The following is a 24,252-nucleotide window of genomic DNA, read 5'->3' as shown; positions in this document are numbered from 1 at the left end:
GCAATGTGAGAATAGACTATTACAGTGGCAGTAACCAGTTCTCTCCTAACACATGACGTTCTTCTCTTCCCAAAAACACGAGGTAACTTTTGTAAGGATTAAATAAACTAGTGTGTGTTAAACAGATACACCACCGCCTGGCACATCCCCATGGTAAGCACCCCCAAGCTTAACCATTATTGTCATTATCTGTTACCTAAGCCAACTTCCCGAATTACTGAACACCCAGAAGTTCAGAACTACTGACTTAAAGAGAAATGATAAGGTCTGCTCCAAATTGTGAACAGTGAGCTGCTGTCTGCATCATCTCTGGCACAGGTACCAAAGAACACAGTGAGGGAGCACTGTCACCACCATCCTCACATCATCTAACACTCCCGGTTTCCGTGAACAACTCACTGAAGACTGGTCGTTAAGGAACCTATTCTCTCCACACAGGTTCCTCTTCACCACTTTGCTGGGCAGGAGCACGTCAAGACTGCAAAGTGTGACATTTTCACACCTTTAATACTTCCTTTATTTATTTTCAAAAATCATCTCTCAAGCTTCAAAAAATTAAACCCAAGTTTTGGGATTCTGTGATTTGGTTCTGGGAGAAACCGTTTCACAACCTTCAAAATTGCGTAATCTATAAGGATATCTCTTTTCAATCATTACATTTCCAGACTGAACATGAACAATTCTTGTCTATTTTATCCACCTTTATGCGGAAACCTCTGTTAATATTCCAAGTTCTTGGCGCATTCCGAGAACATAAAGACATGGAAGGAAAAGTGTCAACTCTCCACTGTGTTTACCCTCGAGGCAGCATGAAGAGCTTGAAGAAATCTGCAGGAGGAGGGAACTCTGAGCCTGGAACAGCAGCAGCTGCTAGGTGGCTGGGCAGGGCTGGAGGGGACCCACACCCCTGCCCAGCGGGGCCTCGCACAGCTGTCACCCACCACAGAGACAGAGTGGATGAGACCAAGCGAGGCACAGAAGCCAGCACAGGCAAGGGCTAGCATCTTCCACTTGAGCCACCCGGCTATCTCAACCCTGACAGACTCTCTATGACCTGGACAAGAGTTAACAAAAACCAAGGTAAGCCAGGACCCTCTCCTCAGGCTGCTGGTGCCCAACTCCCCAAGAGACGAACTGGGCAGAAGGAAATCACTCTGCCAAGGAGGGAACATTATGGAGGCTGGACGGTCACCCTGTTCTGCTACCAGAACTGCACGCCGTCACACTGAGAAGGTTTGGTTTTACTCTTCAAGTGTCCTGTGAGGAAGGGGTGGCTCTGGCGTTCTGTCCTGCGGGGGCCCCCAATCCTGGAATGTGCCTTATGGGACTATCTGGCTCCTGTGTGGTACCCACCACAGTGGTGCCCACAGGACAGGTGCTACAGTCTCAGCGGAAAGAGGCAAACTGCACAAGAGTATACCTAGTACGGCCACAATTCCTGAAAAAGTTGATGCTCAACTCCCCTGTCTTCCTCCTAAACCCCCAACCCTGCATCAGCATTCAACAGTAGCTCCTGGGGGAAGCAGGGTTGGGGGTTTAGGAGGAAGACGGGAGTGAGTGGACATTTCCCTTTATGTGTGCCTGTAACACGCTTTGCTCAGAATGCACACTTGTCATTTATAACTAAGAAAAAACATTGGAAAAACAATTAACACTGCATCAAGGAATCTCATGTCACACACGGAGGAGCAAGGAAGTATTCTCCTGAACTGGGGAAAAGGAAGTGATGCAAGATTAACAGAGCTACCCTCATCTTAGTTCTTAACTAGAACCAATAAGAAACAACAGTGCCAGGATACAACGTGGAAAGGAGAAATAAAGACCAAAAAGAAACACCAGCTGAGAGTTTGTTTCCAGGATAAGGAGAGGGTGGGAGGATGCTTCCTTTTGAGGCCCTAAGTACCATTTATCTTTTAAGCTATGTACTTAGCTGGGCATGGTGACGCCTGCCTGTAATCCCAGCTGCTCAGGAGGCTGAGGCAGGAGAATTGCCTGAACCCAGGAGGCAGAGGTTGCAGTGAGCCGAGATCACGCCATTGCACTCCAGCCTGGGTAACAAGAGCGAAACTCCGTCTCAAAAAAAAAAAAAGAATTATAAAACACAACTTGATGACACGGTGTCCTTGGCTTCTTCTAACCTCATATACAGAACAGCCCAGAGCTCATATCTTTGCCAACTTTCACACTACATAACTGCAAGCCTATTTTCACATGGTGCTTCTCTGTGATTTTCTGATAATAAAGAGGACCTAACTACCCTGGCACTGAGTGACTGCTGTGGATACACCTGATCCAAGAACAAGCCAACCGTTTGCTCAGGTGCTTACAGTTTGGCCAGGAAATGAGCAATGTGGCACGCACGTGTAGCGGGCCTACGACGTTCTGGGACTAACACCGCCTCACTTCCTCTGCCACCCCTTCACCAGGTATTCCTTCACTCTCTCCGAGGCATGAACGTCCTCCTCTCTGCAGCACCTGCCCAGATTACATGTTTAAGACTCTCTTCCACATGACAGACTAACAGGAGTATCACTCTAAACAATCGGAACCTGCTTCTGCAGAACTTGAAACTGATTATTTCCAGCCCAGGCCATATCTCTAACTCCAGACCTGCGAGTGGGTCTTCATGGAGGCATCTCACAGATACCCTGCTGGAGCATGTCTGAAGCTGAGTGCCCACATCTGGCCCCGCCAGACTTCCCCATCCCAAAGGCAACTTCTTCTAACTGCTCAGGCCAAACCTTTGATCCTCCTTGACTCCTCTCCTGCATACCTCATCTGGTCCATCTGTAAATCATCTCATCTCTACCTTCTTGATAAAACCAGAATTCAGCCTCTCCTGCTACCTATGCTGACTGGACTGTGGTTCGAGCCATCAGCACCTGGGAGGTCACCGAGATTGCTGCCATCCTGTCCTCTTTGGTTTCCGTGCTTTTGCCCTTGAGCCTTGCAGTCTATACTCAAAACAGCGGCCAAAATAATCCCGTTAAAAGTCACATCACATCCCTTCCCCCATCTGCCCAAACACCCCCAGGGATCTCATGTCACACATTTTCCTCCAAGCCTTCTCGTTGTGGGTAGCAGAGAGTACACAGAAACTTAGTATTTTCACGTTAGGCAAAACTGAACTGCATTTTCATGGCGGCAAAACAGCCTCACTACTTTGTGTGAAGTGCTGCCAGTTCTTGCTGAACAAGTAGCTGAGATACCAGGGACACAACCCCCATGTGGGACCGACTGACCAGCTGCACTGGAAGGACTTATACAGCTGCCCACCTGGGCCAGGCATGAACACCTACTAAGGGATCTGTGCCCCACATCAAGGGCCAAAAAGGCAGATCAGAATCTGGGGCTAAGTCCTATTATTAAACTGGTAGCTCTTCGAGGAAGTAGCAGCATCACTGACTCACACACCTCAGGCTTTGAAGGAACCTTACAAGGACACGGTCCCAACGCCCATCCTCTGGCTAGTTAGATGTAACGTGAATAGAAAGTTCTCTCCAATTCCTCGTAGAGGTTCTTCCCCTCCATTCACCACCAACATGTTCTCTGGCCAGTAAGTTCAAACTGACTCCGACTTCCCACCTTTTTACCATGCCAACACGGGATTCCCAAAAGGATCCTTCAGAAAAACAAAACCCACAGCCAGTATTATCACAGGTCTTTATTACCGACAAGTGAAATGGTGGCCACCTTGGAAGCTGTGGCAATTTTTAATGTGTGAGACATGACAAATTATCTTAACTTCCCATCAGGAGGATATACTTAAGCAAGCACTTGTTTCATAGCAAGGACTGCTGAGGGTTACTCTTATCTCAATCCCGCTCGCTTGGGGTCAGGGACGCAGTCGTGTGAGGAAAATGATGATACCAACTTGAGACAGCTGCTTTTAGACTGGGTTAACAAACACTTCACAACAGGGCCCAGGCCATAATAAGCACTCAGAAAATGCTGCTTAATGCTGTTATTGATCAGACCTCTAAGAACAAAAGCAGGAGGCTAGACCAAGTACACAAGTGCAGGGTCCAGCATGAACTGGGAATGCAAAGCTCCTTGTCAAAAAATTCTTAAGAGCTTCTGGTGAAAACAGCAGAGCATGAAACCAAGCACGGAACCCTGTGTGACAACACTAGTCACACGCCCACAAGGCAGATCCTGTCACCAGGTAAGTTCTCCTGAGAACTTGCCCATGGGCCTTGCCAGGAGTCAGCCTAAGTAAGTATTGCCTAGCTGTTGTTAAATACCTCACCTAATGCCACACCACGCAGCAGCATGCTTGTATGAAGAAGCCAGCCAGTGGAACAAGTGAATCTGAGTCCAAATTCTGACTCTTCACTGGCTAAGATGGGACTGGGACCTCTGAATGACTTTAGGTCTCAGCCTCCTCATCTGCTAAGTGGGAAATTGCTACCTTCTCTGCAGGGAATTGTGAGGTGAACCAAACAGTGGATGCAAAAGGCCTAGGCACACAATTTGCTCTCAACGAACGGTCCCACTTCATTTCAAAGATGACTGTATTTCTCCAGCCACTTAAATAATCTCAATGCAACAGGCAGTGCAGGAGCCACTCGCAGGCAGGCTGCTGAGCAACTGAAGTGTGCTAACACAAACCGAGATGTGCTGTGGCCCTAACCAATTCCAACCAGATTTATAGACTCAATGTGAAGTAACCAAAACACATCATTAATATGTATGTATCAACTACTTGTTGAAATAATTTTATGGATACACTGAGTTAAATAGAATACATTATTTAAAATTAACGTTAGGCCAGGTACAGCAGCTCATGCCTATAATTCCAGCACTCTGGGAGGCCAAGGTGGGTAGACTGCTTGAGCCCACGAGTTAGAGATCAGCCTGGGCAACATGGCAAAACCTCATCTCTATTAAAAAAAAAAAAAATACAAAAATTAGCCAGGCATGGTGGCACATGCCTGTAGTCTCAGCTACTTGGGAGGTGGGGCTGCAGTGAGCTGTGATCACACCACTGTATTCCAGTCTGGGTAACAGAGCAAAACCCTCTCTCAAAAATAAATAAATAAATAAATAAAAATTTGCAAATGAAAAATAAAGTTAACTTGATTTTGGCTGGGCACGGTGGCTCACACCTATAATCCAGCACTTTGGGAGGCCGAGGCAGGTGGATCACGAGGTCAAGAGATCAAGACCATCCTGGTCAACACGGTGAAACCCCGCCTTTACTAAAAATACAAAAATTAGCTGGGCATGGTAGCGTGTGCCTGTAGTCCCAGCTACTCAGGAGGCTGAGGTGGGAGAATTGCTTGAACCCAGGAGGTGGAGGTTGCGATGAGCCAAGATTGTGCCATTGCACTCCAGCCTCGGCAACAAGAGCAAAACTCCGCCTCAAAAAAAAAAAAGAAATTAACTTGATTTCACTTCTTAAATACAGTTACTAAAAAACTTAAAATCACACCTATGGCTCCCAATACATTTCTATTGAAAAGTGCTGATCTAGACAATTAGACATTCCAAACATCTGAAATGAAGGGGAAAGTCAGCCGTGTACACTAGAAAAGCGGCCTGGGCACACAGGAACACTTTGTGTTCACCCAGCCAGACAGTACAGCAAGGCACTAAGGTACAAGACAGACGGCCACCTCCGATACTTCTTGCCAGGTAAAATTAAAACACAACTACAGTATCTGAATGAAACTGTCTTTAAACTACCTACAAAATGTTCTGGGAATATGTTTTTTCTCCCAAACAATCATTTTTTTACTTAACTTCCTGAAGTTCTACATAGGAATAAACTGACTTCAAGAGTTTCTTCAATAAATCATTCAATAAACACTATGTTGTGACCAACCGTTTCATGCTCAGTATCAACAGTACAGAAGATGCCCAGCTAGAAAGAATGCCTCAAACATATCTTCAGTGCTTCATAAACCTTCAACGCCAAGTTTGAATAAACAGTTTACCTCCTCATCTCTCTGAATCTAGAACAAAGACAACACTTGGTTGGGCATCTCATCACAAAGAGAGTATAGATTTACTTTGAGTTTCAATAAGTGGTCCCCATGTTTGAATTCTTTCAAAAGTATTAATATTTTTCACTATTCTTGTGGACAAAATCCTAATCACAATCTTGGCTAAAAAAAATCTAAAAGAGAACTAAGCATTAGGCAAAGCAGCACAATAAAAGAATTTGTCCTTCAGAAAGACACAGGGAAGATGAGTGTTTTAGAAATAGGTAAGGTAATTTCTTTTCCAAAACCTCTCACTCACTAAATTATCCCAGCTCCTGACAATGCTGGACTGCCCACCTGAATGAACTCCTTTCGAATTCTCTCGACAGCAACGTGAGAAAATGAAAACCTGCCCTCTCACCTGTGCAGACAGCCTCAAGCTGCATTTATAGCCAGAGCTCCAGCCTGTACAGAGTGGCCAAAGAATGTCCCACCCAGTGCCATGCCAGGTTACTTGTGCAACAGCTGATAACACTGCAAGTTTCTGGGGTTTTCAACTTCTATTTCCCATTCTAGCAGCTTTTCTTTCATATACTCTTTCAAAAGTCTAATGCAGGAAATATTGAGTGCCTTACATTTATTTTAGTTTGCAATGTCCTCAGAAATGTAAAGGACTGAGCGAGATACCAGAAAGAAAAGCCAAAATGTTAATCCGTAACAAGTTTTCCATCTTTCTAAGAGAAAGAAAATACGTAACAGATACAAGACAGTCACAGGACAGCCACAGGGCGGTAAGGAGTACTCTCATATACTGCTATTGGCAAAGTCCTCTGGAGGCCGTACAGTGGCAGGTGTTCAAAACCTATGAAAGTCCCCACCTTGGGCCTTGCAGTGCCTATCGGAATTTATCCTACAAAGAAAATCAAAGATTAAGGGTGTGGTACAGAAATGTCCATCACCTAGTTCACCACTCACAACCATGACAACTTAGAATCCACCTCTATATCCAAAACTGAGGATTATTGTCAGCAACTAAGAGGCAGTCATTAAAATCAGTAGTAAAATAAATATTTAACATGAGAAAAGTCTTACCGTATCAAGTTAAAGCATGTTATAAAATATTATATGGATCTATGATGTCAGGGTTATTTTTAAAGTATATACTTGGAAGAGTTTTTTAAAAATGACCAAAAAAGAAGTACTAGTTTTAACACTGATGTCTCTAGATGGTAGCATTATACAACTTTTCCGTGTTCTTCTTACCTAGCTCTATTTACTGAAGATTATAAAATGAATATGGAACCCTGGGTAAAGATTTTTAAAAATATAGCACATGGCTCCAACTACACGAAAGAATAATGAAAATGATAATAACAGCTAATGTCTCTTTGTCACCTCCTACTTACCAGGCACTGTTCTAAGAGTTTTGCATAAATTCATGTAATCCTCATGACCAACACAAAGAGCAAACACATGTGATTCCCATTTTGCAGATGGCACAGCTGGCAAGTCACAGAGCAGGACAGCAACCCAACAAACGGGTTCAAGCCAGAAACTACATTCCTTCCCCCCCAACACCATCCCCGACAAAACAAATGCCTGATAATGGTTGGCAGCTACCAGGAGGGAGCAATGACCCTGAGAGTCAAGACAGGAGAAATCAGCTGAAGGTCCAAGTCACAGTTACTAGCTGTGAGTGTGCTGAGCTGACCTTCAGCACCCATGCCACAAGCGTGATTTGTGCTACTCAGCATCATGTACACATTCTCAGAAGTGACACCTCTCGGGCCAGAAGTGTTCTGTATTTCAGATTTGAGGATATTTTCATTATTCTTACCAGCTGAGTCTCCCAAATCCCAAAAATCCAAAAGATTACAACGAGCGTTTCCTTTGAGCGTCACATTGGTGCTCAGAGAGTTGCAGATTTGGGGGCATTTTGGATTTTCAGATTTGGCATGTACATTAGTCCATGTTCACACTGTTATAAGACATACTAGAGACTGGGTTATTTATAAAGAAAGGAGGTTTAAATGACACAGTTCTGCATGGCTGGGGAGGCCACAGGAAACTTACAATCACAGGAAAAGCACCTCTTCACAGGGCAGTAGGAGAGAGAAGAGTGAGGAGCAAATGGGGAGAAGCCCCTTATAAAGTCATCGGATCTCCTGAGAATTCACTCACTATCATAAGAACAGTATGGGGGAAATTGCCTGTATGATCCAGTCTCCTAGGATTCCACCGGATCCAGCACTATAGAAAATTCTGTATTTTCCTTTTTTGGAGAAATGAGGTTTGGCCATGTTGCAGAGGCTGATCTCTAACTCCACATCTCATCTTGAATTGTAAACCCCATGGTCACCACATGTCTGAGGAGATCATGGGGATTACAATTCAAGATGAGATGTGGGTAGGGACACAGCCAACCATATCAGCAAGCTCAACCTGTACTGTTAAAACATCCATATTGCCCAAGGTGATCCACAGACTCAATGCAATGTCTATCAAAATTCTAACGGTATTCTTCACAGAAAAAAAAACAATCCTGAAATTCACACGGAATCACCAAAAAAAAAGTAGCTAAAGCCAAAAGAACAAAGCTGGAGACATCACACTACCTTATTTCAAAGTGTATTACCAAGCTATAGTAGTCAAAACAGCATGACACTAGTATAAAAGCAGATACACAGACCAACAGAACAGAATAGAGAGCTGAGAATTAAACTCACGGAATACAGTCAACAGATCTTTGACAAAGGTGCCAAGAACGCCCAATGGGGAAAGGACAGTCTTCAACACATGGTGCTGGAAAAACTGGCTATCTACATGCAAAAGAATTAAATTGGAACTTTGTCTCACATCACATACAGAAATCAACTTGAACTGGACTAAAAACTTAATCTAAGACCTGAAACTATTAAACTACTAGAAGTAAGCACCATGGAAAGCTCCGTGACATTGGTCCAGGCAATGATTTCTTGGATATGACCCCAAAAGCACAGAAAACAAAGGCAAAAATAGACAAACGAGATTTCATCAAACTGAAAGGCTTATGCACAGCAAAGGAAACAACAGAATGAAGATGCAAGTCACAAAATGGACAAGTATTTGCAAACCATACATCTGATATGAAGTTCATATACAAAAAAATCAGTAACCAAAAAGAAAATCTGACTAAAGAATGATGAGCAACAGACCTGAACAGACATTTCTCAAAAGACATACAAATGGCCTACAGATTAGAAAATGCTCAACATCACTAATCATCAGATAAATGCACATTAAAATCATGACAGCATCTCACAGCTGTAAAATGGCTTAGAATGGCTATAATCAAAAAGATGAAACAACCAACAGGTGTTGGCAAGGATGTGGAGAAAAGATAAGCCTTGTACATTGATGGTGGGAATGTAAATTCATAAAGCCATTCTAGAAAACAGTACAGAGATTCCTCGAAATCTAAAAACAGAATTATCATATGATCCAGCAATCCCACTTCTGGGTACACAGACAAAGAAACTAAAATCAGTATGTTGAAGAGATGGCTGCACTCCCATTTGCATGGCAGCACAATTCACAACAGCCAAGACATAAAACCAATTTAAGTTTTCGCTGAAAGATGCAAGAATAAAGAAAATGTGAGACACATACACAATAGAATATTATTCAGACTTTTTAAAAAATGAAATACTGTTATTTGCAACACAGTGACTGAACCTGGAGGACCATATGCTAAGAGAAAGCAGGGCACAGAAAGACAAACACCACATGATCTCACCTATATGAGAAGTTTAAAAAAGCTGAACTCACAGCAGCAGAGAATACTGGATACCAGATGCTGAGGGAGCTGGGAATGAGGGAACAGGAAGAAGCTAGATAGGGAAAGGGAAGATGTTAGTCAAAGGGCACAAAATTTCAGTTGGACAGGAGGAATAAATTTTAGTGATCTATTGTACAGTAGGTGACTAGTTAACAATAATGTGAAGTATATTTCAAAATTGCTAAAAAAATTAGATTTTAAATGTTCCTATCACAAAGAAATAAGAAACATGTGAGGTAATGGATATGTTCATTCCCTTGACTTAAATCATTCCACAATGCATTCATATATCATAATCTTGCACTCCATAACTATTTGTCAATTTAAAAACAAAATATAAGAATTAAAGAAAAGAAACTGGATGTGAGGCAAGCTTTATGCAACTACTGATCTAAATTTCATGCTCTATTGATCTCAGAGACCAAAAAACCAACCAGAAATTTCCAAGGGTGAGGGTGAGAAAAGAGCAGATTTCTGTTATGAACCACCTGGGCCTCTGGATGATTTCCACTTCTCCAGAAGAAGTTAAATAAAAGAACAGCAACTGTGAAATCTGCAGACAATTTTAGTATTAGTTGGCATGCCAAGGAGCTGGAAAGATCAATTATTCATATATTAGGGTTTCCATCCCTATCATGTCAAATATAACTATTCCAGAAATGGTCTATGGGAAGAAAGAGCTGTGGTTTGCTTACACTTGACAAACTGGCTTTATTCCCTCTTGGCAAATATGAGAACAGGCTCATCCAGTTTCATCTGAAATGTTTTGTTTTCCTCTCAAGCAGTAATGGTAACACTATATGTGAGTTCACAGTCAGCTGTTAACCAAAAAAGCCTCATAAATATCAAACTATCCATCAAAATTACACTTTTCGATTATGTATGAATATAACTAAATATTGAGAACAATAAACATCTTTCTTTTAAACAGAACTAAGTCAAAATCCATAGCATTATTATAATATTGTTTCTAATATTCCTGAAACCACATTATTAACCTGAGCTTAATGATGTACCATTTTAAACAACTGGAATCTTATATCAACTTTCAGCTCTTTGAATAAAAAACTGGTAAACATGTTACAGGTGAGATGGCTTTAACCAGACACAGCCTTCTAGAAACATAAAATCTGCTTTTGCCAGTTACATTTCATCTGCTTCCACAGTTGTCAGATACCTAATCAGATAATGTTGTATTGGGTGGGAATATCTTGGAAGCTAATTCATCATGACCTACTGAGTGAACAAACAAGCATGTGCACACACAGGCGCACACATACACACCCTACAAGAGCTACAACACTTGAATCAGTTACACATTAACAGTGCAGAAAACTGGAAAGAAAAATCCCTCAACTTCTCCATGGCTACTTAAGAAAGTGCAAAGAAATGTCCTATCACTTGGTTGGTTTACTCACTTTGATAGCAAGGTCAGGTATAACTTAAGTGAAATTCTACAAACATCATCATTATTCTTTTTTTTTTTTTAATGGAGTTTTGCTCTGTTGTCCAAGCTGGAGGGCAGTGATGCCATTAGCAGAGATGGGGTTTCACCGTTTTGGCCATGCTGCTCTCAAACTCCTGACCTCAGGCGATTCCCCCACCCTCGGCCACCCAAAGTGCTAGGATCGCAGGCATGAACCACTGCGCCCAGCCATCATCATCATTATTCTTATTAATAATTATTATTTCTGTTGCTTTTGAGACACAAATACAGAGAAATTGTGTGCCCAGGTTTTCTTGTGCCCTAAGGGGAAAAAAAAATTTAAGCATGCCAAGTAAAAGAGTTATAACAAAATGAAGTCACCCAAGTTGCACTGCTTTCCAACACTATTTTTTTTAATTTTCCAAATATAAAAGTTTTCCAACTTAAAACCTAGTGCTTCTCAAAGTTTACCAATAAATGCAATTCACACAATATTCCTTTAAAATCAATTTATAAAAATATTTTCATAATCAGAACAATTGACGGATATCTGATTTTCTACAGGTAATTAAGGACAGCATGCATCAAAATAGCTGATATATTAACCTAGTTCCTTTTTCCCTTCAACAAATCTTAGCAAAGCTTAAACTGACAGTAAATAAGAAAGCATATACACCAAAAACAATCTGTTACAAACACAATTTACTCTAACCCCTGGAAGAAAAGCACCTTGACATTTATAACTACAGAACAAAAGGCTGGGTGGGCCCAGTGCCTCACACCTGTAATCCGGGCACTCTGGGAGGCCGAGGAGAGTGGACCACAAGGTCAAGAGATTGAGACCATCCTGACCAACATAGTGAAACCTTCCCTGTCTCTATTAAAAATACAAAAATTAGCTGGGCGTGGTGACACGCACCTGTAGTCCCAGCTACTCAGGAGACAGAAGCAAGAGGATCACCTGAACCCGGGAGGCAGAAGTTGCAGCAAGCCGAGATCTCACCACTGCACTCCAGCCTGGCAACAGAGTGAGACTCCATCTCAAAAAAAAAAAAAAAAAAAAAAAACCTATGGAATGAAAGCTTATCTAGAATTTAAGCTATCAGTTTTAAGTTTTGTGTCTGTAATTTCAAAACATTTCTTTTCCATTTCCCACCTTTCAGAATTTTGTGAAAATTAAATGTGTAAATCCTAGAACACATTTCACAAGTGCAAGGCTCTTCCTTCCTCACTTGCTAAACAATTCTCAAACACTGGGACATTGCTGCACTGTGGCCCACATGGGACATGACCAAGTCCTTCGGGGTCCAGCCCTGTCTCTTCACACCACCTTACAAGGCTGGAAGCCAGAGCTGGATGCATACCACACATAATGACTTCTCAGGGTAACTTCCCAAAAAAGCACAGTGACTGATTTATCAGGTTTTTCATGTGCTATTTTCCTATTTTCGTTTTTATTATCTTCTAGGTAATTGCAAGTGTGACTCATACTAAGCTTAAAGAATACTAACATTTGCCTCTTGTTTAAATTTACTGGAAGAGATATTTACTCTTTAAAAATAGCAAAAAATAAGTCAAAACTAATTTTTTTTCCTTTAGAATAAAGCACTTGCTGTCAACTACAACCTCAAGCTCATTCTATGAGTAGCAAATATTTACTGAAAGCCTGTTATGTACCAAGCACTGCTCTACATGCTCGGCATATGTTAGTGAGAACTCTCTTCCAGACAACCTTTCAATAAACTCTTAATTATAAAAAAAGTTACTATATGAAATGTCAAGAGCAACTTTGTAAAACTAAAAACAATAATTTTTTTTTTTTTTTGAGATGGAGTCTTGCTCTGTCACCCAGGCTGGAATGCAGTGCTGCAATCTCAGCTCACTGCAACCTCCACCTCTGGGGTTCAAGCGATTCTCCCACCTCAGCCTCCCGAGTAGCTGGGACTACAGGTGAGTGCTACATGCCGGGCTATGTGTTTTTGGGGTGGTTTTTTTTTTTTTGGTAAAGACAGGGTTTCACCATGTTGGCCAGCCTGGTCTCAAACTCCTGACCTCATGTGTGTGATCTGTCCCCCTCAGTGTCCCAAAGTGCTGGTATTACAGGTATAAGCCACTGTGCTGGCCTCAATTTACTTTAAAACAAAACTTTCTTAAAAAGGCTTACACTAAAGTCAGATAACCTAAATGTGCAAATTGAGTTTCAAAAGTATGGTGGTATAACCAAAACTCAGTAGTTTCAGGAGGATAGGATAATATAACAAAATCCCACAACCAAAGCCAAGAAAGAGTAAAACTTGCCACTAGCCAGGCATATTATCACAGCCAATAAGGCAGCTGGATTACAGAATGACAAAGCTGATACAATGTCTTTTTCCCCTTTCAAAGAGCCCTAAGTTTGTTGGAATCTCCCCTAGTACTTCCACTTTTGTGTAATAATTTTCTCACGATCATGAAATATTAACAATAAATTTCTTTGTGTTTACAATCATTAATACCACTAATACTTTAATTTACGAATTACTACATGTCTAATTTCAATTAAATGAGCTTTCCACGTAACCTGCCCTCACATACTTCTAGGTTTTCCTAGAAACCTGTAACAAGAGACTATATTTCAGGAAGAGAAACCTATAGCAAGAGATTATACTTCGGGAGGAGAAACCTCAATTGGGTTATCCTATACAACAGGTTCTACAAAGACGCTTTCATACACAGGTGTCCATTTTATCAGCAGGGAACTGGTTCCACGATCCCCGTGGACACCAAAACCCTCAGATGCTCAAGTGTTTTATATAAAATGACAGTCTTGTAAACATTAAATCATCTCCAGGTTATGTACACTACCTAGGACATTATAAATGCTACGTTAATAATCGTTATACTGTATTTTTTTTTAATTGGTTTCCCCCTCCTCCAATATTTTCACTCCAAGGTTGACTGAATACAAGGATGGGTAACCTTGGATAAGAAGGGCCAACTGTACTCTCACCTGGGAGCTTGACATTGCCCATCTCAGTTTACAGATAAGAAAACTAAGGCTAAGAGTGACAAAGTAGCGGCCAGGCGCGGTGGCTCAAGCCTGTAATCCCAGCACTTTGGGGGGCCGAGGCGGGTGGATCACGAGGTCAACAGATCGAGACCATCCTGGTCAACATGGTGAAACCCGTCTCTACTAAAAATACAAAACATTAGCTGGGCATGGTGGTGCGTGCCTGTAATCCCAACTACTCAGGAGGCTGAGGTGGGAGAATTGCCTAAACCCAGGAGGCGGAGGTTGCGGTGAGCCGAGATCGAGCCACTGCACTCCAGCCTGGGTAACAAGAGTGAAACTCCGTCTAAAAAAAAAAAAAAAAAGGAAAAAAAAGAGTGACAAAGTAGCAACATAATAGGCAGGACTTAATTAAGTACAGGACTGACTGCAACCACTTAAGCAGATCCCAAGAAAAGCAAAGCTAGATTTCTGTATTTAAAGTGCCACCGCAAGTGTAGGAAGAATCACAATAGTAAAATAAAAAGTTAAATTCGCAGAAACTGCCACTGAAAGACTGGAAGGACAATGTTTAGAGAAGTGACAACATTTTGCTACAGGGAATCGAGACCCTGCCCAGTTCCCCGATAGCATGTTTTCTAAACCTCCGATACTGGTTAATGTGAATTCTCTAACCTAAACATTAAGTTGGGGGTACAGAAAAGCCACCGAATTTCTGGTCTCAGAAAGAAAAAGCAGAGAAAGCAGTGCGGCTGGGAGAAGAGGGCGGAGGGTTGGCCCATTTTATTTCTGCACGACTTTGCCTGATCACCTGCTGAGGATTCTAAGGCCTGATCCAGACCTACATGCGAGCCCTGGATGACAATCCCTAAAAGCAGAGCTCAGGCTGAAGCGGGTGCCAAGAAATCGGTTCACACCCCTGACAAATGGTCACCTGCACCACGAGCGACCTGAACCATTCTTCCTCACTGGAAAGAGGGCAAGGTCTGGAGTTCCACACGCGGGCTCCACCCTGCCCTGGGGGAGACCCGCGCGCCGCCTCCTCCCGGCCGTTACCGCGACCCGCAACGCCCAGCTCCACACATCCCGAACCCCCGAGCGGCCGAGGAAGGTAGGACTTGGGCGCGGAGGAGACGTCGGGCAGGAGCGAGGCCCCCACCCCCGGTCCAACCCTGTCTTCCCGGCCCCTCCCTCGGCCCGCGGCCGCCCCCGCTCACCTCCAGGCGCAGGGAGGCCCCGCAGCCGCGCAGGAACTCGCGGATGTTGCTCAGGCACTCGCTCTCGCTCCGGGGCTCCGGATAGACCTGCAACACAGAGCACAAGCGCTGAGCGCAGTAGCCCGCGGCGGGGAAGCCGCGCACAAGGCCGAGCGACGCCCACGGCGCGCGCTCCCAACACAGCTGGCGACGCTTGGGAGGGCCCCCGGCGGCCTGGAGCGAGCCCGCCGCCGCCGCCGCCGCCGACCCGCTCGGCCGCTGCTTCTCCTCACCCTTTTTTCCTCCTCCTGTGCTGCACCAATCTCTGCCCCTTTCCGCACCAGGAAGTCAGCCTCGGTGCCGGAAGTGACGTCTTCAGACCGCGCCCCCGCCGGCCAGCGCAGGACGTCTTCCGGCTAAAGCCAGGTCTTCCCCGCAGCGGACGGAGCCTATGCCGGTTATCCCGCGACTTAGGTGGGCGCAGCCCGACGGTCGGCCCCACGCGCGGCCATTGCCGCCCCCTCCTGCCCAGTCTTCGGCCTCAGCCCCGGCCCCAGCCCCGCGGACGCAGCCTACTAGGCCTGACCCCACAAGAGGCCGCCTCCCTGCGTCAGGTTCTTGGCCTCGCCCCGCAGACACAGCGCACCCGCTCCGCTCCGCGTGCACATGCCGCCGCCTCTCGGCGCCTCATCCTCGGCCTTTCGCGAGTCAACGCAGCCCGGCCCAGAGGGGCCCCGGAGAACTCGGGCGGCTTGAGTAACCCCTGATTGTTGGAAGAGAACCTGGGATTTCTTCCCTTCCTTCAAGCCAAGGCTCATGGAGAGAGCAGTTATTATTCTAATGCGATGACTTAAAATAAGCAACATAAATTATGCTTGTTGGGATTAAGGTGCAGTGGTTTCTTTTTCCAAATATAAGCCCCGTACTTCAGGAATGATTAACCGAAGTAGACAGCTAACATGAAATCCAGTAAGTCAGCAGAGAAGAAATTGTATCCTATGGAGCCTCCACCACAGTTGAGGAGCGCAGGAAGGTGCCTGCAGACTGCCTGGTGCTTTAGTCCAAGGTAGAATTTGGAGAGCCATCAGCAACACGTGTAAGGTGTTTGGACCTTACCCACAGCAAGAAACTAAGGAAACCAGGAACGGTACCAATTACTAGAAAATTGTAAGAAGCCTGAGGTATACAAAAAGTTGTTTTTTAACTCTCGGATTATTTTACTGTAAGAAAATTTCTGTTCCAAGCTATATGTGAAGACATTAAGTGTTGACATTTAAACCAGTGCATCATCTAGAAGTCTAGCATTTGAGGACATTAAACACATTTTTGTCCTTCTGTACTGGAGAAGAAAAATCACATTTCACCAGGCTACTCTCAGGAATACTGTGGTTTCATTTCATGGTGCTCAGGTGTTTTAAAATTATACATCAAAACCAAGTGTTCAGAAATGCCAAAAGGGATGAAATGAGGCTTTTTTCTTTCTACAATTGAAAAATTCCTACAACCAAGTTCTGACATGTTTCCATCAAAATTGAACATTTTTTCAGTGGAATGGCAAAAGCAAAGCTACCTCCTAATCCATTTTTCTCTTCGCTTCAAAATAATTTTCAAGTTATGTATCACATATCTAGGCAATACCTAAATTTTTTCTTCTTAGTTTTAAATAGTTGCAAGGGATGTAATTTCTGCCATTCTGATGACATTTTTAAATTAAACTGTTGCATCCTTTATAAAAATCATATCCAGTAGAATCTAAATACAATAGGAACATAATGCCCATTTCTCCACCTAAAAAGTTTCCTAACAAGTCAGACATTAAATCTTTCTCCTTTAACTCATTTCTATTCAATTTCACCCAAAAAGTTATATCCTCATATAATCTATGCTTAAAACAAACTTATTTGACAAGGACCTCTACAAATGTAGTCAGTCATCATTCAAAGAGGCTACGAACTCAGCTACTTGCTAAGAAGTGTGTGTAACCAAAAATCAATTCTTGAAACACTTTCAGTCATATATGGACACATGCAGAACTGTGAAAACTTTGGATCACCTTGTGTATATTCCCAGCTGAGCTTGAACAAGGCCATGCTCTGCCTTCTTAAGTTCTTGTTTTTTTTTTGAGACAGAGTTTCACTGTTGTTACCCAGACTAGAGTGCAATGGCACAATCTCGGCTCACTGCAACCTCCACCTTCTGGGTTCAGGCAATTCTCCTGCCTCAGCCTCCCAAGTAGCTGGGACTACAGGCACGCACCACCATGCCCAGCTAATTTTTGTATTTTTAGTAGAGACAGGGTTTCACCTTGTTGACCAGGATGGTCTCGATCTCTTGACCTTGTGATCCACCCGCCTCAGTCTCCCAAAGTGCTGGGATTATAGGCGTGAGCCACCGTGCCCGGCCTGTTTTAGTTCTTACTGTGTAAACATACGTCCTCAGTCTACTTAGTGTCACATTTTTCAGACTTCTGTGCTTTTCCCATGGTGATTTCTCTGTTTCAAATGGCCCCCAAGCGTAGTGCTGAAATGCTGGCTAATGTCCCTAATTACAAGAAGGCTGTGATGTGTCATGTGTTAGATAAGCTTCATTCCGTCATGAGTTACAGTGCTGTTGGCGGTGAGTTCAATGTTAATGAATCAACAGTATGGTACATCCACAAAGAGGAAGTGGGGATCCGCTGATCCGTATGTGAGGCTGCCCCAGAAGGTGATAAAGTGGTATCTATAGTGCGTGATGAAGCTATGGAAAAGATGGAAAAGCAGCTAAATTTGTGGATGAGATGTCATTCATGAGATGACAATCAATAATTTAAAAAAAAGTGTAGTGGACAGTATTATGAGGCTGAAAGCTGAAGAAATTTACAGCCAAGTTACCCAAGGTCAGGAAAATGTTAAACCCTTCTCAGCTGGTCCAGGCTGGCTAGCACATTTTAAAAGGCAGTACAGCATGAAATCAAATTTTAAACTTGCAGGCAAGGCAGATTCTGCAGATAAGGGGGCTGCGGAAGAATTTTTAAAACGCCTGCTAAGTGTTATACATAAAAAGGGTTATGTTGAAGAGCAGGTTTTCAATGCTGATGAGACTGTCTTGTTTTATAAGAATGTTGGCAAACAAACCTATGTAATGCAAATGGCCATGCAAGCCCCTGGCTTTAAAGCATTCAGAGACCATGCAACCTTGCTATTGTGCACCAACACCAAGGGTGACTTTAAGTGCAAACCTCTAATGGTGTACAGAGCCCAAAACCCACAGCGCTTAGAGGAAGAAACCTGAACTGTGCCAGTCCGTTGGAGGTGGAACAGAAAAGCATGGATGGCATCTGAAATATTCTGGGATTGGTTCCACCACTGCTTCATTCCAGAAGTTGAACAGTATCTCCAGGGCAAAAACCTTGCTTTCTGGGTCTTACTAATTTTGGATAATGAATGCCGCAGTTCATTGCCACGAAGAACGTGAAAATGCTTACCCCAACATAGGAGTTTTTTTCATGCCCCCAATACGACATCTTGCATCTAGCCCCTCATTCAGGACATACAACTTTCAAGGCACACTACACGAGGGAACTCTATGTAAAGCTTGTGAGGTTCTTGACACCAACGAGGAAGCCACCATGATAGACTACTGGAAATCACTCACTATATGGATTGTTATTGATTATGTTGGCACAGCCTGGGACAGCATCAAGCAGGCTATTATCAATAACTGCTGGAAAAACGTTTTGCCAGACTGTGAAAACTTCAAGGCTTTGACGGGGTTACAGAAAATATTTTTTTAAATGTCAAAAACATGATGCATATTGCACGGTAAATAAGTGGAGAAGGTTTCAGCGACGTGAAGGAAGAAGAGATGGAGGAAATTTTGTTAGCGAAGGCAGTAGAAACCACAAAGATGGGGATGAGATGGCAAAACATGGCAGCAAAGTCAGCAATGAAAGTCACCAAGATTCCCTGTCACAGTGGCTAAAATACCCAAATGGAATTCTGCCTTGGAAAAAATTTTCAACGACATGGAAGAATGTGACCCTGTGCTTGAACACAGCCTCGCATTTTAGCACCTCACTTCCACTGCATTTATCGCTTAAAGATTTGAGGCAAAAAGCCAGGCAGACAAGGCCGAACCAATTTTTCTAGCCAGTTTGAGAGAGAGTTGCCAACACAATCAACAAGTTGCAAAAGACAAACTCCTAAGGTAGCTCTGCCAAATCACAATGTGCTGCACTTACTGACATCTTCCTCTTGTGCAGAGTAAGTTCCATCAGCCTCTGATTTTCACGGGGCAAGCTAAGATAGGTAGGGTAAACCACAGAGCACTGACCATCACACACCCTGCAGCTCCATCCACAGTAAGGTCTTAAGTAATGTGTTTATAAAACTTTAAATACTCACTCTTAATGCTTTCTTCAAGACTGTGTTTGTGATTACTGTACTACACAGTATGAAGTATGTTCACAATACTCTTTTATGTGAGTACTCTATATGTGTACTCTGTGCCTGTATGTACTTATGACTGAGAATTGAACTGGTACCATCAGAGGAGTTCACAATGCTGTAACGGAAACACAGTGTTTCATTATAAAGAAATACTGCATATAATTAATGAATTGTAAGAAACATATTTAAAAAGCTATCTTCAAAAATACACGTAAAACAGGTTATGTATTGATTGGTTGGCAAAATGTTATGGCCAGACTCTTAAAGGATCCTAACCCTCTATTCCTCCTAGGAGCAATGTTGCATGTGTCAGTAATTCAGTGATCAAGGTAACTTTCTAGAACATAATACCACAGATAATGGTAATTGACTCTACCGTCAAGAGTATTAAACCATAAGAATTTAATTGCTCTGATTTTTTTTCTGAATTGAGTTAACACAACTATTATGAGCACACAAATGATGGAAATAGTATGTTACAGTTTTTTAAAATTACATATAAAAAGCAAAATTTTATCTGGAAGTGTACTTCTTTTTTCTTTTTCTTTTTTTTTTCAGAGATGGTGGTCCACTACGTTGCCCAGGATGGTCTTGAACTCCTGGGCTCAAGCAGTCCACCCACCTCAGCCTCCCAAAGTACTGGGATTACAGGCGTGAGCCACCACACCCAGCCAGAAATGAATCTTTTTGATGAAATGGATGGGGCTTCTTTGGTTCATTAGTGTGTTCATCTGCCCATGAATGACCATCACTCTTTGTGAGGTATGGCCTCGCATCACTTCTTTTCCTATCTTGGGGGATTTTTATGCAAACCCTGAAAAACTTTGTTCACAAAAATAAATACATGAAAATGGAAGGAGTTTTGTTATGGTATAACTTAACTCTTTGAAGTCTTCTGAGCTACATAGCCAAAGTCCAGATATGGTCTATCATAATTTAAAAATGTTTTAAATCATTTATTAACAACTTGATTAGGTCTCCTTTGATTTCCGTGAAAGCTAAGAAGTGGAAACCCCTGAGTTGCGAAATTCCAGTCGTTAAAGTCATTGACTTCTTAACACCATGAATATTTCTAATTGTCTCTTTGTTACATGGCCTGGAAGTTTTCCATCTTGCAGCAGTGCACCTCAGGAAGATGATAGGTGAAAAGTCTGCCTTTCTGTATGAAGTGGGAGAATGGCCATTGTGAGAGGGAGATGGGGCGGCCAAGCAGCTTCATGTCTTCCATTGCTTCAGGCCCCTTCCAAGGCTGCTCAGTTTTAGGTGTGTGTATGTAAGTTGAGGGTCTGGAAATGGATTCCCTTAAAACCATCCTGTGCCTGCACATCCCTTGGAAAATATTTCTGTGCATGTACATGGGTACTGGTAGCAAGCTAGGTCAACGTACACTGTACCTAAAACACACCTCTTTGGAAAATCATAATGTCAAAGAGTCAAAACTTAGCTGTGTAACAAATATGTTGTGTCACATTCGACAGGTCACTTGACCCTTGTCCCTGATTTAAGGCTAACACTTATCTTTTTGCATAGAGCAGCTAAGAGGAGGAAATGGGTAATAAATTAATCCAGCAATATTGCGCTTAGACTCCGGGGCAGATGATGGCATAAGCACTGTGGATGCTAAGAGTGAAACCAGGAACTGCCCTCAGTGAAGCACAGCAGCTTGCACACAGCATGGCAAGTGTGGCCACACAGATGGGGACTCAGCACCACAGAAGCATGGCAGAGGCCAACCTAAATTCTGCAGAGATAGGGCAGGGCCAGAGGCTTAAACAGCTTCAAAGGTGACATCTGAGTTGGGCCTGGAAGGGTGAAGAGGCAGCTGGAACCACGTCTCAAAGGTATGTCATTTTAGCAGTCCAGGGTGTTCTCAAGGAGGCGAAGGAGAAAGGGGATCTGAGATCATAGGTGAAACCGGTGGAAAAATGTTTGGAATATTATGATACAGAGAAGACGCTTGAAAGTCCCTTTAATATTTCGCTAAAGAAGCCGAGGGAATGAATGTCAGTGAGCACTTGATAGTGTGTAACCTCTTTAGTCATTAGGGAAATGCAAGTTAAACCACAGGTAATATGGCATCCACCAGAATGGATCAGCAGAAAGGGCTGACAGTGTATCAAGTGTTGGCAACAATGTAAAGTAACTGCAATTCCCAGACAGGACGAATGGGAGTGTAAATGGTATGCTTGGAAAACTGGCAGTTTCCTGCAAAGTTAAACATACATCTACCCTAAGACCAGCAAGTCCTTTCCTAGGTATTTACCCAAGAGAGATGAAAGCACAGTCCACTGAAAGCCACGTACGACGATGTTGAGAGCTTTATTTACAATCACCAAAGACTTCACAATTCAAAGGGGCAGGGGGTCTCCTATTTCATGTCGTCTCTAGAAATATTCAGAAAACTCAGGCCTCAAATGACCAGCAACTCTGCCCAGTTCACTCTTTAGAAGTCCTGTGCCAAATTATCCACTGTAATAAACTCCAGGCTTTTCCATCAAGAACTCTAACCAGGCAGAGGCACAGACAGTCCCAGAATCAGAATTTTCCTTCAAAATGCAGCTTTTATACTTAATATTTGATAAGTGGTGTGTATCATGTGAAAATTTGCTACAAATTAATCACAAAGCAGCATTAGGTCAGACTCCAGAAGCATCCACAGCTGTCCAGTTTTCATCTCAACTTCCTACCAACTACTCAGGTCAAAAACAGTCATCTCTACCCTCAACCAAAGCAAAGAGCCAAATAAGATAGCTGCCACCACTCAGAATTTAAAGACTCTCAGACTTTGAAAGAGTGATTTAAAAAAAACCACTAGGGAAGGAAGAACAGGCAGTATCAACAAGGCAAATAATTAAATAGGCTCAATGTTACCTCAACAGTAGAAAATAGTCACATCTGGGAAGTATTCGCTCCCCAGGGAGATTCTGATGCTGCGTAGGTCTGAAGTACCGCCCGGGAGCCTAGTGTTAGCGTGCACGTGCTTAAAGTCTTCATCTGATTCCGATTTTCAGCCAGGTTTGGGAACCACTGGTATGGTATAGCTCAGTGTTTCTTAAACATCTACATGCATCAGAATCTCATGGAGTAACATAGATTCCGTAGGTGGGGCAGAACTCAAGACTTTGGATTTCTGACAAGTTCCCTGGAGATGTTTTCAGTTCCAGGACCATACTTAGAGAACCTAGTGTATATGTAGAGTGAATCTAGAAGTGTTCTGTTTTTTCCCACTTGGAGAATCATTCAGACTCCCAACCACAGAGCAAAGGTCACCCCAGGTCTTTGCCATCAATAACCTCATCACCCCAGCTACGAAAGATTACTTCCTCCTCTGAAGGCATATGGTTCTGTCCACAGCTAGACCTACAACATAGCTGGACCTGCTCGTGCACATCTTATCTCCCTCATTAAACATAAGCTCCCTAACTGCAGGACCAAAGATACCTCACATTAAATAGCAACTGTGCACTAAATGACCAAACCCACTTAGGTCACCAGATTCACTCATCACAGAGCAAGTGAAAGAAAGAAACTTAATACAGGTTCATAGAAAACATTTCAGGTAATTCTGGTATTTTACAGGTGAGAAAACAGGGCCTCAGAGAGCTGAAATGACGGGTCCAAAACTGTACAGCCTGTGTATTTCACTGACCTCTGAGGACTGCATCAACCAGGCTTCCCTGCTCTCTGGCTTCTGGTAGGGTTGAGCCAACAGGGGACCCTAGCAGGAAGCAGGGGTCTAGGGCGGTAAACGCTGGAGCTGGCTCACAGGGGACTGTGGGGGTCTCACCCCGTCATGCTGGTGCCTTGAAAACCCGGTGGAAGTACTTAATGGCACAGAAATCAGCGGGCAGTACACGCCAGGGCCCCCATCGCGGACAGCCAGGTATGAAACATTTACCAACATACCACAGGTGGAAGACCATGGCTCCTGTCAGGCAGGTCTCACTGGCTGGAGTAACCCCGCTTCCCCTGACCTTTCCCTTCGGGGCCAAGGGGAGTTAATGACTTTTCAGGGTGCTTCCACATCTCTTGTGGGTTGTCCTTATTCCTGCCCTCACTTCATGAATAGTCTCATCAACCACCTCTGTTTAGCATGCCATCTATCTGTTTTCTGCCTGGCCCCTAACCTGGAGAACTGCCTGGTGGCATCTAAAATTAGAACACAGTGTAATAGCAAACGATTGGAAACAATCTAGAGGACAGAGTAAATGAATTCTAATGCTTCCACAGACTGTCGCCAGTACCACACAGCCTTTAAAAAAGAGGCAGCTCTATATCCTCATACATTACAATCTCCAAGTTACATTTGGAGGGGTAGGGAACACGGTCAACAGTGTGGATACTATCTACCTTTTGTGTTTTTTAAAAAAAGCAAGAAGAAAACCTATGTAGGTGTTTAGAAATGCATGGAGCCATCTCTGCAAGCATATGCCAGACACTTAACGAGGGCTCCCCACAGGGAGACGG

The 24,252-nt window shown here is 43.3% G+C and overlaps 1 protein-coding gene across 15 annotated transcripts in view; it reads right to left on the bottom strand.

Annotated features, from left to right (window-relative positions):
* ARHGEF7 (Rho guanine nucleotide exchange factor 7) overlaps positions 1-24,252 on the bottom strand; it is a 181,236-nt gene that overhangs the window by 129,430 nt on the left and 27,554 nt on the right. For 8 of the 15 annotated variants that reach the window (XM_035294224.3, XM_035294248.3, XM_035294229.3 and 5 more), the window contains exon 2: positions 15,377-15,463. The exons of 3 other annotated variants lie outside the window; for them this stretch is intronic. In XM_035294224.3, the coding sequence (XP_035150115.1) occupies positions 15,377-15,463 (87 nt within the window). Of the gene's footprint in view, positions 1-15,376; positions 15,464-15,648; positions 15,710-24,252 lie in introns of those variants that run through there. 4 more of the 15 variants (XM_035294308.3, XM_035294328.3, XM_035294317.3 and 1 more) reach the window with 1 other exon arrangement.

This window comes from Callithrix jacchus, chromosome 1, assembly GCF_049354715.1.
Source record: "Callithrix jacchus isolate 240 chromosome 1, calJac240_pri, whole genome shotgun sequence".
Taxonomy (NCBI): Eukaryota; Metazoa; Chordata; class Mammalia; order Primates; family Cebidae; genus Callithrix; species Callithrix jacchus.
This window is presented reverse-complemented; position numbering and strand designations above follow the sequence as displayed.